Source organism: Lutra lutra, chromosome 3, assembly GCF_902655055.1.
Source record: "Lutra lutra chromosome 3, mLutLut1.2, whole genome shotgun sequence".
In the NCBI taxonomy this organism is placed as follows: domain Eukaryota; kingdom Metazoa; phylum Chordata; class Mammalia; order Carnivora; family Mustelidae; genus Lutra; species Lutra lutra.
Genome location: NC_062280.1, coordinates 177,764,918 through 177,782,475, shown reverse-complemented (window position 1 = coordinate 177,782,475; position 17,558 = coordinate 177,764,918). Strand labels below are relative to the sequence as shown.

Genomic DNA, 17,558 nt, shown 5'->3' with positions numbered 1-17,558 from the left:
TTGGGCTTTTTATATTTGTGTTTCTGATGTGTCTCTTCTATGATTAGGAAGTTGTGATTAATACTGTATTCAGATTCTGTTAATTTACTGAAGTAGCTATTGAAAAATTAAATTTAGTCACAATATTGTATTATCCTGGAAATGTGTGAAACTGGAAATATTTTTATCTTAAATTTCCATTTTAGAACAGAAAAAAAAGAGCATTCCAGTGACAAGTAATTGGCCCTGTACACGTTTATTATTTAAGGAAACAGAGTTTTCAGGTATTCCTTTATATGTAATACTTTCTGTGTATTTTGAATACCCAAAACAACCATTCAACAGACATAAAACTTCGACAGTAAATTAATCATATAAGTAATTCTTTGTAAGTTTAATGTCTAACATTAACTCCTTTTACACATATTTCAAGTAAATAAAATGTTTTCTTAAATGTAACCTAGGATTCAAAATTTTAAAACGCAGGAGGAAAGATTGTGGAAATTTTAATGTATTTTAGTGTTTTAATGTATAATTATCGTCTATCATGTAAGTAAATATATATGCTTAAACAATTTTCATTAGTGTTTTCTAACAGCAGAGGGAGATATTGAACTACAAACTAAGTATTTTTCAGTACACACCTTTGGCAAAGTGATTTATAGCCAATTAGACATTTGATTTTAAATTTAATTCTCTTGAGATAACATCTTCTTTGATGAGTCTTTTACAAAGAATTCTTCCCCCAAGATATGGTTAAAGAAACAAGGTATTTTATCAAATCTAAAAATTCATACTATGTTAATATTTCACTTGATATTTTACATAAATTTATCAGACAAGTATTAAATAACTCAAACCTTATGCATTTTATATTTTATTAGAATGGTCTGGTGCCATAAAAGCATGATTTTTACATTTAGTCAGACTGGAGAGAATGTCCTTGTTCTGTTATTTACTAACTGTGTGACCATTACCAAGTTATTTTTCATTCTTAATTTTCACTTTCCTTATCTGTAGAGTGAAGTTAACAATATTATGTCTTTTATAGGGTGTTGTGAAGATATTTTTAAATTGAAATATAGTAGGTGCTGACACAGTAATTTCTTATTTAAAAATATTAATACATGTTTATTAATGTTAATATTATCATTACTTTTAGAGTTCAAGAAATATTTATTAAATAACTGAATACATAACTAATATCCACAATGATGACTGTGAGTACCATGAAAAATATAGAATATAGTATCCTTTTTTTTTTTTTTTTTTAAAGATCTTATTCATTTATTTGACAGAGATCACAAGTAGGCAGAGAGGCAGGCAGAGAGGAGGAAGGAGGCTCCCTGCTGAGCAGAGAGCCCAATGCTGGGCTCTATCCCAGGACCCTGGGATCATGACCTGAGCTGAAGGCAGAGGCTTTCACCCACTGAGCCACCCAGGGGCCCTAGAATATAGTATCTTAATACTAACAAAGATAGCAAAATCGAATCCTTGGAAGGATGATAAGCAGTATTATGTTGTTAGGTTTGTTGTGAGAAGGCAGAACTGGGTAATCAGAAAGAGAGACAACACCCCAGTCCCTTCTAATGCCTGGTGGGTCTATTCTTTCTCATATCTCATTCCTGTCCCCATTTGTTCTTTAGATTATCAATACATCTGGTGCATGCCCACTCCCATTACTAGTACGTTCACAGTCCTTCGATACCTAAAATACTCCTGTATCTATTATGGGCTGGGGTGCAATTGTTGGGGTGGAAGGAAGCGTGTATATTATAAAGGGGAGATTATGTATCTTTTGGGGGAATGTTATCTGGGGTCCATGTTAGGTTAGGAAGTATCTGGTCCATTCTAGATCAAAAAGACTACAGAGCTCATTGGATGTAGAGCATACAACATGAATCTGATCCAAAGACCTTCTGGATTTATGTATTGTGCAAGAAGCTCTTCCCTCAGTCACAAGTAGAGTAGGATCTGACATAAACTGATTTCCTCTTAACATCAGTCTTTATAGCAACTTGGTTCTCACTGATTTAGAAGGACAAAGAAGTATACATAGTTAGTATAATATAGTATGATAAGGAAACTGTGATATATACACACATACATACACACATACTATACACACATACACACACACATATATATGTATAGGGATTCACTATATATATATATATATTTATTTATACAAATATATATATATCACTCAATCAATTATACAGTTCTTCAGCTATATCTAAGTATGTATACATATAAAGGTTTCGTCTCCGTGTTTTCAACCCATACAATTCTTTGCCCACAATTGTCACTAATGTTTACATATTGACTGAAATGTGTTTTAGAAGAAGTATTTTTAATTTAAAAAAATCAAAAGTATTCTTTTTTTTTTAAAAGATTTTATTTATTTATTTGACAGAGAGAGATCACAAGTAGGCAGAGCAGCAGGCAGAGAGAGAGGAGGAAGCAGGCTCCTTGCTGAGCAGAGAGCCCGATGTGGGGCTTGATCCCAGGACCCTGAGATCATGACCTGAGCCGAAGGCAGAGGCTTTAACCCACTGAGCCACCCAGGTGCACCTCAAAAGTATTCTTTATAAATTAGTCCTGTTACATATAGAATTAAAATCTGATCTTATTATAAAGTATGTGCACTTATGAGAACATTTAACCTGAGAGGCAATTTTACCTACTGAGTAAACAAATTCTGAAGCCAGAGTGAATTGGATTAAAATCTAAACTCTGCCCTTCCTAATTCTATAACACTGTATATGTTACATGTATGCTCCAGTTTCCTCATTCCAATAGCACTTGCCACTTAGGTTTGTTCTAAGGATAAATCTGTTACTACATAGAGTGATCACACTCCTTATAAAAATGGAGAGTGCTCACAGCTGTAGATATATACCATTACTAGTTATTATTATTAATTAAAAATCTAAGGATTAAAAAAACTTACAAAAAGGTAGTTGGACACTAACAAATAAATGTAGCATGTTCTTTGTTTTTTGTCTTTGGTTTAATTGAAGAACATTTACAAGTCTTCTCAAGAACATGATAGATGATAACAATGGATATTGTCATTTATTCTTATAAATAATATAGCCTATAATACTCAAATTTGGTTATTTTTTTTTCTTAAACTTTGCTTCTAATCATGCTCAAATTTGGTTGTTTTTTTTTCTTAAAATATACTTATAATGCACTGTAATAATTATTATGGACCAGCAATGGAACAACTACCCACATCAGCTACATTTAAAGTGAAAATTCAACAGATCATGCGCTCCCACTGTTAAAGTTGTTAAGAATTTTTTAAAAAATATCCACTAGAGGGAGCTAAAAGAGTGAGAAAGCTCTAAACCAAGGGAGGTGTTAGGAATGATTCTCTTAGTTCTTAATAATATTATACAAATATTCAAGATTATTATTAGGTCAAAAATTCTTATTTTCAGTTTCTTCACTTACCCCATATCAAGAATTATTAAACAGTGATTTCTACCAGTATCAAAGATTTGTAATATTCTGTGGAAGCCATGTGTTTCCATGTACAGGAAGGAAAAGCAGGTAAGTGCTATCTTGAATTGCTTCCTTTCTTAAAATAGGCTAACCTATGTTTTAAAAATTGTTTTACTGCTAAATAATTGTTTAAAGCTGTGAGGTTTCTAAAAATCAGTGTTTTCTACATTTTAGTAGGTTGGTTTTGCAAATAAAAATGAGGAAATACTTTTTATAAATGCCTCTCTGATTATAATTAGTCAAAGAAATACAAATATTTCAAGGAGTATTTGTTTTACTATAGTCATGTGACTTCAACCTTACTACTTACTGTTTGAGGGGGAGAGAATTGAAAGCCTTTAGTTCAAGTAAGTGTTTTATGACGATTGAATTTTTATATTGCCCAGGAAAATCTGGTGTGATACATCAAAAATTAACTTGAGATACCCTTCTGTCAATTCCCTTTCCCTTCCCTTTCCCCAAAAAACAACAAAGGATATCTGTCCATTTAAACAAGTATAGCTTATTATAGTAATTTGATTATTAGGTGTTAGTTTTTCTTAGAACTTTATTACTGTTGACATTTTATTAGTATTTATTAGTTGTTATATATCACAATGGTCTATGTTCTATTGCAATATTGGGAAACATGAAAATTATAGATAACACTGCCTTATTGTCTTAAACATACAATATACATAGTAATATTTGAGATATACACATCATTGAAATATGTCACAAGAAAGCCTCAATTATTTCAAAGGAGAGACTGTAGATTAATATAGGTAGGATGTATAAAGTAAAATCATCAAAAGGACAATTATATTTAAAAATAGGCATTTATATTCATGTAAGTATATAGGTATGGTGTAAATGCTTTTTTTTTTTTGTACTTTGAGTGTAGATTCTTAAGGAATATCTCGGTGTCTGAAGTGTTTGCAGTTCAAAAGCTTATTCTCTATGTTACATTCTACTTTTTTAAATGCTATATGTCAAAATGTAACAATGCTTATTTTGTTTTGGAGTTTTCAGCAAGATTCCTGTTAATAAAAAGTGAACATTATTCAGTGAAATCTGCCACTAATAATTTATTTACTTTCTTGTTTAATATTGATACTTTAATGATGACTAATAGTTCAATAACTATTTTTTTATATTAACTCCATTGTTATCAAGTAAAAATAATGCAAAATAAAATAATTACATAATTACTGAGTCACTTGTTGAACTATGCACTTCTATTTCTCAACAAACATGTGTTACATTCTTAATTTCTTTCTTTACAGAGTATAGATCCAATTGTAACAAAAAAAAATTATTTCTTTCCAAATGAGTGTAACATTTGGTATTTAAATTTTGTGTTAACTAATCAGTCCTCATTGGTAAAGATACTACTTTTATTCCATAATATAGAAATCATCTCCATATAGATGATTTTAAAGCATACTTAAATAAATATACATATATGCATGATATTCATGGTCATGATATGCACAGCTTAATGTTATTGAAATAATAACATTGAACTAAATGAAACTGACATGTTTTGGACAAATGGGTGAATATCACTATTATGAGATTAAAACAATTTGAATAAGTTTGCATCCCTCATGAAACAGCAACGATAATAGGAAGAGGCTGTGATGTCTAAATTGTGGTTGGCAACAGAAAGACAATCAGAAATTTTAAACCTCCTGTAGGGGAACCACCAAGCTGATCATCTGTCGTGTTTATTTGATTCAGTGGTATTTATCTAGCATTATTGTTAATCATCTGTTAACAAAGTAGTCTAGTCACACAGATTGTGTTATAATAACTGCCAAACAACAATAATAGGAAAGATCCAGGGGATCGATTTTTAAAATATTTTTAATCTTGATCTCTAGCATTAAGTTTTTGTTATATGGGCAACAATTTTAAAATTAATATGTATACATTCCTAGGAACAAGAAGGTATCCTAAGATTAGAAGATAGTGAGAACATACGAAGAAAGGATTCAACTTGAATACTTATTTGAGGGCTTCCTATATGCAACTCACTCTATAGTATTAGAGAAAAAAATAAGAAGTAGATAATAACCTCCCCTAGGGGAGTCTTTACAATCAAAATAACTCACAGTTTACCATTATTACACTGGAACTTGTTTTCTTGCATACTGCTCATTATTTGTTGTAAAGCATTCATCAACATTTTTAGTTTTTTTTTAAATAATTTTTAAAAGTCTTCTAATCAAATACACTTCATATGAAGACAGAGAGCTTATAATCCAAGTTTCCAGGAGAAAGTTTTTGTTTTGCTTTGTTTAGGTTGTGCCAGGTTAAATAATGGTATAAGAGAGTTCCTTTGTGTCAACAGATTTCAAATTAAAGCAGAAAGCATAATTGTAAAAGCTCTTTTAGAATAAGGCAATTCCATTATTAGTTTTATAACTTTGCTGTCAGATCAAATTGAGCATGAAAGAAACTTAAGATTTAAATAACAAACTAAACTCTTTATTAAAGATTCAATGCAAAGGGCAAGTTTCCAAAACACTGATTTATGTGTGATTTATAAAATATTATATCTATCATGTAAACTCTACATAGACTCTTTATTGTGAAGTTTGGTACTTAAATTTGTGTCAACTAATCAATCTTAGGTTGGTAAAATTTTATTTTCATTCCACTATGTGGAGATTCTCCACATAGATGATCTTAAAACATAATATTCATGTTACTTAAATAATGCATTGAACTAAATAAAACTTACATATCTGGAAAACTGGTTAAATATCATAATTATAGGATTATAAAACTTAAAATAATTTTGCATCCCTCAGTGAAGTCATTATTCATGATGAATATATGCAAATATCCTTCTCATGTACAAAGATGTTATTGCTAAAAGGTGAGAAAATTTTCTATTCTTCTTTATATAAAAGCCATGTTCCTTTTGTTAAATTGCGTGTTATTGTCAGAAGATAAAGTATTCATAATCATTATGCTCTGACTCTAACAGAACCAAAAAATAGTAATGGTGGTAAAGTGTTTCAGGCTTCTCTTCTAGTGAAACATGAAAGAGAACCCTATGTTCAAAATTTGAGAAGCGAATTCAAAGGTTACTGTATAGCGTAGCATCATGAAAGATAAAAGACATCATTCTTTGATTGTCATCTTCTATGAATAGAATTTATGTAAATAAGTCCAATTATATATTTTAAGTAGAATTTACCCCATTATTGTCTTTAAATATTTTGTAAAATTTTATAAGAGCTATTACTTTTGTATACAATGAACAGGATAGGAATATAAAATAAGGAATATTTAAATTAGATTTAATCTCTGGGATTGTTAGTGGATTTAACTTCTCTTATTTCTTTTGAATATCCTTTAGAGTCTTATAATGAAACATACTCATTTTCAAAACATACTCATTTCAAAAGTATATACAATTTTAAAGAAAAATTTTGGCTTGAAATTAGAAAAAAGAAACATGTCCTTGTTAATATTTGTAAAACTAGTGCACAATTCTTCTACATTTCTGTACATTTGATTTTTTTGCAAATATCTGTAATACTGAATTTTAATAGTATTTTCATGAGTTTTAGTGTAATTCCCTGCCAGTACAGAGCCCACAGGAATGTTATTTCCCAATAATTTGTTTTGAATATTTTTTTAATAATTATATACATACTTTCAAAGTGACACTAATTTAGGATTATTAAATGTCTAAATATTTCTTAAAAGAATGAAATAATCAATAAGTATGTAAAATCCATCTACAGTATTATAATTCATAATGAATCACTAAGGGTTATAGTTTCAATCTTCAGAATATGTAAATATGCCTCAGTCTACACCACATATGGTACAAAGACCTCTCTTCAAGGCTTCCAGAGTCTTGTGTTAAAAAGAATCAGACATATGTTTTCATTTTATGACTTAAATGTGGCACTGGAAAAGGTGGGCAAGTGCTCTGATGTAGAACTTGTCTTATAGAGCACGAATCAATCTCTTTCATTGCTATTATTTTTTCTTTCCTCTTTCTAGTGCTTGATGTTGGCCCTGTCATTCTATTTACCCCACATGCGTTATCAGTCCAACAAATTTCATAGAACATTCTTCCACCTGGTCTTTGTCACCACTAGATATGTAAAATGATTCCTCACCCTTGACTCACCCCCAACCCCCTTCAACCCTCCACATCAGCAGAGAAGAGAAGGCATTCTCCTCAGTCCTGGTATCATAACCATGTACTCTGAGCTGTTGCTCTAAAATGACTAACAGAGGTAGTTTTATGTCTTCTGACTCCTTGGTATTCTTCATTGTAATTAGAAGACGCACATTCCAAAAGCTGTAGAAGTCACAATAAGACGTAAGGTAGAGTATATGATTAAAAATAATTAATGACTTTTTAACACTTTCCAATATGGAGTCATTGGGGGTAAATTATGTGGAAAGATTAATAAAATTTAATATTTATTATGGTCTCTTAATGAATTTATTATCAGAATTTGGGGAAAGCTACACTGGGAAAATATTTTTCCATGTAACAATTGGAAATTTAAAAAATATTCTTAAATGTCATTTGACAATCAATAACATGTTCCGCCATAAACATTTTGGAAAGAATAACAGAATTATTGACTTAGTGAAATAACTTAGGAATTACAGTTAACAAAATATAGAGAACAGTAGTTTTAGCCATAATCATTTTAAGTGTACTGTTACATATTTCACTACTGAGTTTGAGATAACGCTGAGTAATTCCTTATTAATACCACTCCTTTGAACCAGTTAAAAGTTACAGAATGCTTCTCAGATAATTCTTTACTTAGCCATTGTTAGAGTTTCCACCCAAAACCTAGAGAAAAAGTAAAGAATAATAATTATAAAAAAGCCTTCCTTTCCATTGAATTAACCAGTAATTTATGCATGAGGACAACATGTCATCTATAGGCAAGGGATTCAACATAAATAACTTGAGATATGTTCTAGGTGCATACTATGGATAAAATAGACACATACTCAAATTGGAGGAAATGAAAGAAACCTGTGTCCATCTATAGGGAACTCAGTTCTATTTGTCTATATGTCTGTTTGAACCTCTCTTCCTCCACAGACTTCCAGAACATTTCTCCTGAGGTCTTACTTCCAAAACCAAAAGGAACACATTTGGAGAATTTTGTGTACAGTGCTGGAAGGGAAATTATTCTACTTCCTTGTTTTCCCATTGATTCTAAGTAAATTTTGTCACCAACCTAAATCATTAGATTGATTTAAGGTAATGCAACCTGGCTGTCAGCTAGCAGCACATTGTGCCTGAGATTAACTCCTTACCTTGATTTTCTCTTATTTCCTCTAATCTCTCATTCCTTACCCTTTCTAATCCCCCATCTGTATCATTATCTCTATTTCCTCTTAAAACATGGTGTCATTAAAATAAATGAGGAACTTAATGAGTGAAAGAATATAATATAAAGGAATGTGAAAATATTAAAAACTGCTTCAAAATCCATCTTTTAAAGCAACTATTCCATGCTAAGGATATGAAAACTTTATGAATTTGAGTGCACAATCGCACATAATCGTTAAATGATAAGCCAATCTGATATTGTCCCATTTTGATGATTTTACCTTTTTTTCCCCTGAAATAATACCTAATATTACACAGGTAGACTTTAGAGCCTATAGCCAAGGGTATTTCTAAGCATAGACTATTTCAAAATGAATAAATAATAGCTTCTAGTATATTCATTTTGGATGTGAAAAAGTTCGGGTACTTAGAATGAAAAGAGGAATGATTTTTAAAACAAGCATTTTGGGAAAGAAAGAAGGAATTTGACAGTTGAAAGTTTTATTAGTGGTGATTCAGAAACTTTTGAGAGTTGAAGGGACAAGTAGCTTTTTAAATAGAAACATTTTAGGGGGAAAAAATGCTCTCTCCAGCCAGTGCCATAAAAATCAGGATATTGTAATTTCTACATACTCATTCAACTTGGTTCATTTCACCTGAAGAGACATCACTTCAGAATTTTGAGAGTGTTAAGCAGTGTTCAATTAATGACAACCATCTGTAATATTCTTGAATATATTTTAAAGTAATCATATTGCCATTCCAAATAAATATTACCTTCCTTGCAAAAGAACCTCATTTCTGGTCTCATTACTGAACATTAGCTCTAGGGAAAGAAATAATGAACTGTACGACTTGGAGTCTCTGACGTGAGGCTTTAAAAGACATTTAAATCGTGTGTACGAAAAGGCAAATGTGGCAGGAAAGTAGTTCACGTTAACGTTTCAAAAACCTAGTGCACCATTGCAACCACAAATGCCGGTAAAACACAAAGCAAAACAAAACCTGAAGCAAGGACTCTACAGGCGGCGTGCTGACAGTTTTGCTGCACGCATGTGTGCAAATGAAACAGTCCTGTGCCGACGGAGAATTTAACATAGTGCATTATTTAGCTTGCTCTCCAACACAAAAAAATTATACATTTAAAACGGTGCATAATTATTCCTATCGAAATTTACTTGCACTCTCTTTGGTATCAAAAGGGAGTGGAAAGGCCATTTGCAGAAAGAGGAGGAGTTGAGCCGTCCCAAGGTGGAGCTGTCTCTTGTGTTAAATGACACTGGCTGAGTAAAGCACTCAGAGCTTAAAGGCTGAGTCAAAAGCCAAGAAGTCTCTTTATTGACGCCTACCTCCCAGCCCTTGGCAATCTGACTAATAACAAACTGAGCTAACGAGAAAGACTAGAAAGGGAGGAAAGGGAACACTGCTGCAGCTTGGATCTACAAACTAAGAAAGCAAGAGTGATCAATCCCAGCTCTGTGAAACATCTTGTTTATTTTCTGCATTCCGCAGCTTGCAAATGGTTAACTATATGCAAAGAAAGTCAGCATAGCTGTGAAGTATGCCGTGAATTTTAATTGGGGAGAAAAGGCAACTGCTTCAGGATGATCTAGTATGCACTCGGTCTGAAATATATTCAATGAACTGCTCAGCGTTTAGTCTTTGAGCAGAGCTTTTTAACTTTATGAAGCAATGGGACCTGCCAAAAAGTGATATTTGAGAAGAAAGTACGTGGCGGCTGGTGTTTTCTTTTTTAATAAAGAAAGTGAATTGACTTTGACCATCTCTTCCAGCTGTGCATTGCAGATAACGTCAGGAAGAGTTTCTGCTTTACAGGTAAGATGAATGTTTCCAGGCTTTTCTAATACCTATCTTTGCATTGTCTTAAAGTGATTGAATTTGTACATTTGCCCTTTTAAAAAAAATAACTTAGCATTAAAAGCTATCCAGTTTCATTCTTACTCATTGGCACCACTAATGCTGTAGCAGATGCCTGTTTTCTCTGAGCAGCAGACAGTCCAACAGCTGGCTTGCCAGAGGAACAAATAAAATAAGATGCCACTATTTCTTGCATAGCATCCAGTTTGTTATTAGAAACTATGTATGTGTGCTTTCTGAAGGAAAGATCACTTCCAAACACCATTGTTGAATTTAAAATATAAGCAGAATGTTAAAAGATTCTTGGTATTTTGTATGCTATTTTTCTTATTTCCTGGCTGGAAAATATATATTTTCTGAAAATATGTAAACAGAGATTTTTGACCTCTTTCACATAGGATCAGATGTTACCCATACGGAAGCCGTCTTCAAATTTGTGTGCATTTCTGAAAAGATATGAAACTGTTCCCTAGGACATTTTGAAGAACATAAGATGAATATAAGATTAAAACAGTAACTAGAGATTGTCATCTGGAAGTTATTTACTATTTCCTCAAGATGCTGTGTCTGGTGAAATGAATCATATTCTTTCTTAGTAATCTATGAAGAAGTACTTTAGTGTTTGTGGAAGCTAATCCACAAGTTGAGGGCTCCAACTACAAGCTGTTGGGTTCTAAACATAGACTCAGAGCTGTTTAAAAATCAATTTCCCTGTGGAAAAATTTAGTCTGCTAACTTTTCCTTTATATGGAAAGGCACTATACTGTTTTATTTCTTTAGTTGCCTTTTACCATTCAGAAAACTTCATGCTATACATGTTTTCAATAAAACAAAGTATTTTCATGGGATTAGTTTTTTCCAGAATTATTGATTGGTTTTGGGATGTTCTATCTGTTCTGTTGCATCTATCGGATTGTGAACTTTAGGTAGATTCAAAGTTACTGTTCACATTCCATTAAAAAATAAATGAAAGCAGATACCACTTGGAAAAGTTGAAGAGTTTTGAGATATGGTGTTTATTTATCTTTCAATTTAATTTCTATAAAGTTAAGTTACACTAAAGAAAAGAAATGCAATTAAATACATTGGAGTTATATGTATTTATCTTGTCAATGCTGTCATCTCAGAGTTAGAATCTTTCTAAAGAATTGCTATTTCAGATACATTTCTTAAATTTTTAAGGAGTTGGAATATGTGATGTTGTTATCCTGAACTGTCATTTTTTTTATTTACCAAATTAGAAGTACCCTCAAATGTTTGAGTATAGTGCAGTTTGTTTTAGAGTTCACTGTGGCTTTAAGCCTTATAATAAAGGAGGTCTATTGCTTAATTATATGATGACATTCTGTGCCCTAAAGCCAGTTTCGAGACCTCATTAGAAAGTCATTTGCTTGAAGTTTATGTGAGGCATTGTTTATTCTTTTATAATAGCTAGAAATGTGTTTTAAAGCTGTTTTTCTTCTTTAGGTATATATTAACCTTATTCATAAAAGGATTTAAAAGCAGCAGGAAATATCCTACTTTTAGAAATTCAGTAGAAAGTGTGACAAGTGAAATTTTAACAGGCACTCTTAACCATATATATCGAATACTATCAAACTTATACAAACTGCCCTAGACAGCACAGTTAAAATGAAATTCTTTTTATAGTGATCTCCTTTCTTACATGGTCAGAGACTTATTTTCCTCATGGTTTTTAAATAAGATAATAAAATTAATAAGTATAGAGCCAAAAATCAAAGCAGGTTAAAACACAGATACAATTATTAGATAGTATATTGTGACATCCAGTTCAAAAATATAAATAAAGGAAATACATTATGTATGCATGTGTGCATACATAGATACATACATTTTTTCCTAACTTTTTCTAACATTTTTGCATTCCCTACTTTTTTCTCTGTTTCTGGTTAATATCACATATTTGTTTTATACTGTAATCCTTCAACCTTAGACTCATCAACTTTGTGGTTAAAAAAGAAAAAAAAGGAATCAGGGTCTTTGCAAGCCTACACCTCTGCATCATATCGAGGTATCAATAGTCCAATTAAGCAGCAACTCTCTCATCTATTAAAATGCAGTTTATTTGGAAAATGTGAACACCATTGATGATATAATATTTTAAATTCTCCTTGACCTAAATTTTACATTTTTATCACAGTACAAGTTAAAAGTGAAGCAAAACATGCTTGTCATAGTATTAGAAAAAAAATAAGAGAAAATGCAAATGTAGTAAGGTATTCATATTTTCCAAGTAATTAATATTTTTTTTTGTTTTTAGAGGAAACCCTATTATTTTGTAATCACCAGGTTCATCTCTTCCCTACTTCTGCCCGCTGAAGTACATTGCTGTTGCCTTTTGTTTTACAGAATCAGATTTCATCACATGACAACATGAAGCTGTGGATTCATCTCTTATATTCATCTCTCCTCACCTGTATATCTTCACAGTCCCAATCGCCGATGTCCTCAGCCAGAGGTTCTTGTGACTCTCTTTGCAATTGTGAGGAAAAAGATGGTGCAATGCTAATAAACTGTGAAGAAAAAGGTATCAAGAAGTTATCCCAAATAAGTGTGCCACCATCACGACCTTTCCACCTAAGTTTATTAAATAATGGCTTGACAATGCTTCACACGAATGACTTTTCTGGGCTTACCAATGCTATCTCAATACACCTTGGATTTAACAATATTGCAGATATTGAGACTGGTGCATTTAATGGTCTTGGCCTTCTTAAGCAACTTCATATCAATCACAATTCCTTAGAAATTCTTAAAGAGGATACCTTCCATGGATTGGAAAACCTGGAATTCCTACAAGCAGATAACAATTTCATTACTGTGATTGAACCAAGTGCCTTTAGCAAACTCCACAGACTTAAAGTGTTAATTTTAAATGACAACGCTATTGAGAGTCTTCCTCCAAACATATTTCGGTTTGTTCCTTTAACCCATCTAGATCTTCGTGGAAATCAGTTGCAAACATTGCCTTATGTTGGTTTTTTAGAACACATTGGCCGGATATTGGATCTTCAGTTGGAGGACAATAAGTGGACCTGTAACTGTGACTTATTAGAGCTAAAAACTTGGTTGGAAAACATGCCTCCGCAATCTGTAATTGGTGATGTTGTGTGCAACAGCCCTCCATTTTTCAAAGGAAGTGTACTAAGCAGACTGAAAAAGGAATCAATTTGCCCCACTCCACCAGTGTATGAAGAACACGAGGATCCTTCAGGATCATTACATCTGGCAGTAACATCTTCAATAAGTGAGAGTCGCATGTCAACCAAGACCACATCCCTTTTGAAACCAGCCACCAAAGCACCAGTTCTGATACCCTATATTACAAAGCCATTCACTCAACTTCCAGGACCCTACTGTCCTATTCCCTGTAACTGCAAAGTACTATCCCCATCAGGACTTCTAATACACTGTCAAGAGCGCAATATTGAAAGCTTATCAGATCTAAAGCCTCCTCCACAAAACCCTAGAAAGCTTGTTCTAGCAGGGAATATTATCCATACATTAGTGAAGTCTGATCTAGTGGAATACTTCACTTTGGAAATGCTTCACCTGGGAAACAATCGTATTGAAGTTCTTGAGGAAGGATCCTTTATGAATCTAACAAGATTGCAAAAGCTCTATCTGAATGGTAATCATCTGACCAAATTAAGTAGAGGCATGTTCCTTGGTCTCCACAATCTTGAGTATTTGTATCTTGAATACAATGCAGTTAAGGAACTATTGCCAGGAACCTTTAACCCAATGCCTAAACTTAAAGTCCTCTATTTAAATAATAACCTCCTACAAGTTTTACCACCACATATTTTTTCAGGGGTTTCCCTAACAAGGATAAACCTTAAAGCAAACCAGTTTACCCATCTCCCCGTAAGTAATATCTTGGATGACCTTGATTTATTGACTCAGATCGACCTTGAGGACAATCCCTGGGATTGCTCCTGTGACCTGGTTGGATTGCAACAGTGGCTACAAAAACTGAGTAAGAACACAGTAACAGATGACATCCTCTGCACTTCTCCAGAGCACCTGGACAAAAAGGAATTGAAAGCACTAACTAGTGAACTCCTTTGCCCAGGTTTAGTCAATAACCCATCCCTGCCAACTCAAACTAGTTACATAATCGTCAGTCCTCCTACAACCACAACTACAGCCGATACTATTTTAAGATCACTTACTGATGCTGTACCGCTGTCTGTTCTAATACTAGGGCTGCTGATCGTGTTCATAACCATTGTGTTCTGCGCTGCAGGGATAGTGGTACTTGTTCTCCACCGCAGGAGAAGATACAAAAAGAAACAAGCAGATGAACAGATGAGAGACAACAGTCTAGTCCATCTTCAATACAGTATGTATGGCCATAAAACAACTCACCACACTGCTGAAAGACCCACAGCATCTCTCTATGAGCAGCACATGGTGAGTCCCATGGTTCATGTCTATAGAAGTCCATCCTTTGGCCCAAAGCATTTGGAAGAGGAAGAAGAAAGGAATGAAAAAGACGGAAGTGAGGCGAAACATCTTCAAAGAAGTCTTTTAGAACGGGAAAATCATTCACCACTCACAGGGTCAAATGTGAAATACAAAACCACAGACCAATCAACTGAATTTTTATCCTTTCAGGATGCCAGTTCATTATATAGGAATATTTTAGAGAAAGAAAGAGAACTTCAGCAGCTGGGAATCACAGAATACCTAAGGAAGAATATTGCTCAACTGCAGCCTGATATGGAAGTACATTATCCTGGAGCCCATGAAGAGTTAAAGTTAATGGAGACCTTAATGTACTCAAGGCCAAGGAAGGTATTAGTGGAACAGACTAAAAATGAGTATTTTGAGCTTAAAGCTAATTTACATGCTGAACCTGACTACTTAGAAGTCTTGGAGCAGCAAACATAGATGGAGAGATCGAGGGCTTTTGCAGAAATGCTGTGATTCTGTCTTAAGTCCAATCCTTGTAAATAAGTGCCTTACATGTGTGTGTCATCAATCAGAACTAAAGCACAGCAGTAATCCTATGGGAAAAAAAGAAGAAAAAGAAACTCAGGGATCATTGGGAGAAGCCATTGCATTTTCTTCAGGCAATTTTGCCTGCCCCTAATAAATTAATCCTTGTATGTAAATCATCCAAGGATTATAGTAATATTTCTCCATATACTTAAAAGTGTTTCAGAAAAGTCCTGTTGCACATCTAAAAGGGTTGAGTATTTAAGCAACCCTTATTTTCTTGAATTACTTTACCAGTGGATGAAATAAAATTGGTTTTGTCACTTAAAAGTTATACCTGTATATGTAATTATAATATGTAAGGAATATATTATTTATATAATCAGCATATACCACAAAAAAATGTATATTGTCAGATACACCTAATTTTCTTGCAATAAAGGCAAAAGGAACTGGAACTTTAAAATTATGACTAGTAATAGTAAAGAAAAAATAGAATGTGGAATTATATAGGTTATGAGTGACCCAAAACTGAATATTTGAGGGTTAGAAAAATGTCACTGCTATGCTTTCTGAATTTAAAAATAAGAGTCATTAATAGTTCAGGTGATGAATAAGCAAAGTTTTTTGGTTTTTCTACACATTTTTGTGTGGACAATCTTATTGTCAATGCTGCTGTGAACTAAGGTATGTCATTTGTGCTCAAACTTTGATTCTTGTTCTTGGGATATTTTTAAAATGCTACTGATATTCAACTGTAAATATGATTAGTGCATAAATTAAGTTTGGTTTCTTTCATAGCATTAATCCTTTGTAAAATTTGAATGACCATGATAGAAATATGTTTCTTGTGGCAAGTAATAATTCACAGGTATAAAACAAATAGAAAAATCGTGTTTTTAAAAAATTTTATTAATGTAAACTGGTAGTTGTCATAAATTAGTACAAAAGGCATGTCTAAGGGTAGGTGGTTTAAGTTGCCTCAAGAGTGGGACAATGTAGCTTTATTTTACAAGAAAGTATAGCTAGATTTCTATGAACTATTTATTCTGTACAGTTTTGTATATTTTTGGTTCACAAAGGTAATTATTCTTGGGTGCCTTTCAAGAAAATTAAAAATACTGCTCACTACAATAAAAATAAAATGAAAACTCTCTTTTTAAATGAATTTTCTTCAGTTAGTCTGATCTGTAATTCAATCAAGTCAGGATTAACACACACACATGCATGCATTTGTGCACATGCACGAGAAGATTTCTGTTTGTTACACACACAGAAACATCTTGTTTACCATCTGCAAAAAGGTCACTCAGTGTCTGGGTATTATTGACACAGAATCGAACCTAAATCTGACCAGTAGGTCTCCCTTTCCAGCAAATCCTTTTCCCACTCAATACAAATGAAAGGGATTTATTTTTCTTCTTTCTGATTATACAATCAATGGTACAGCAGATTTTCACAAGGCAAAATGGAATTAATCAAAGTGATCTAGCTCTGTTTCTGAACACCATGCAGATCCATGCACAAGGTTGGGAAGGAACATATTTCAGATTAGAAAGGAGTTTCTTTAATTTACTTAATACTATTTTACTGATTCCTGAATGTTCTATTAAATGTTTTGGTTTTCAACACTCAACTGTCTGGAATACTAGCAAATCATATATCATTTCCTTGATTTTGAATAAGAATCAATATCAATATCAATATCAATCTTTCTGTTGATAAAACAGTAGGGGTCTGTGCTGCCTGGTATGAAGACTAATTATGTGTCTATTATGAAGTCATATCACTAGGTTTTCTTTTAAATCATTGCATATATTAATAGAAAACAATTAATAATTATGTATTAAAAGGTTGAAAACCTAAATTTCTCCATTAATGCCCAAAGTTGAAAAGAACAAAGATGAGA

The 17,558-nt window shown here is 32.7% G+C and overlaps 1 protein-coding gene across 1 annotated transcript; it reads left to right on the top strand.

The window, feature by feature from the left end:
- Nucleotides 1-3,456: 3,456 nt before the first annotated feature.
- SLITRK6 (SLIT and NTRK like family member 6) lies at nucleotides 3,457-17,172 on the top strand. The gene is made up of 3 exons (XM_047720220.1): nucleotides 3,457-3,540; nucleotides 10,600-10,642; nucleotides 13,055-17,172. The coding sequence occupies exon 3, from the start codon at nucleotides 13,079-13,081 to the stop codon at nucleotides 15,599-15,601; it is 2,523 nt and encodes an 840-aa protein (XP_047576176.1). The 5' UTR covers nucleotides 3,457-3,540; nucleotides 10,600-10,642; nucleotides 13,055-13,078; the 3' UTR covers nucleotides 15,602-17,172.
- Nucleotides 17,173-17,558: the final 386 nt, after the last annotated feature.

Excerpts from the sequence above, each read along its gene's own strand:
- SLITRK6 (XM_047720220.1), top strand. The coding sequence starts at position 13,079 with ATGAAGCTGTGGATTCATCTCTTATATTCATCTCTCCTCACCTGTATA.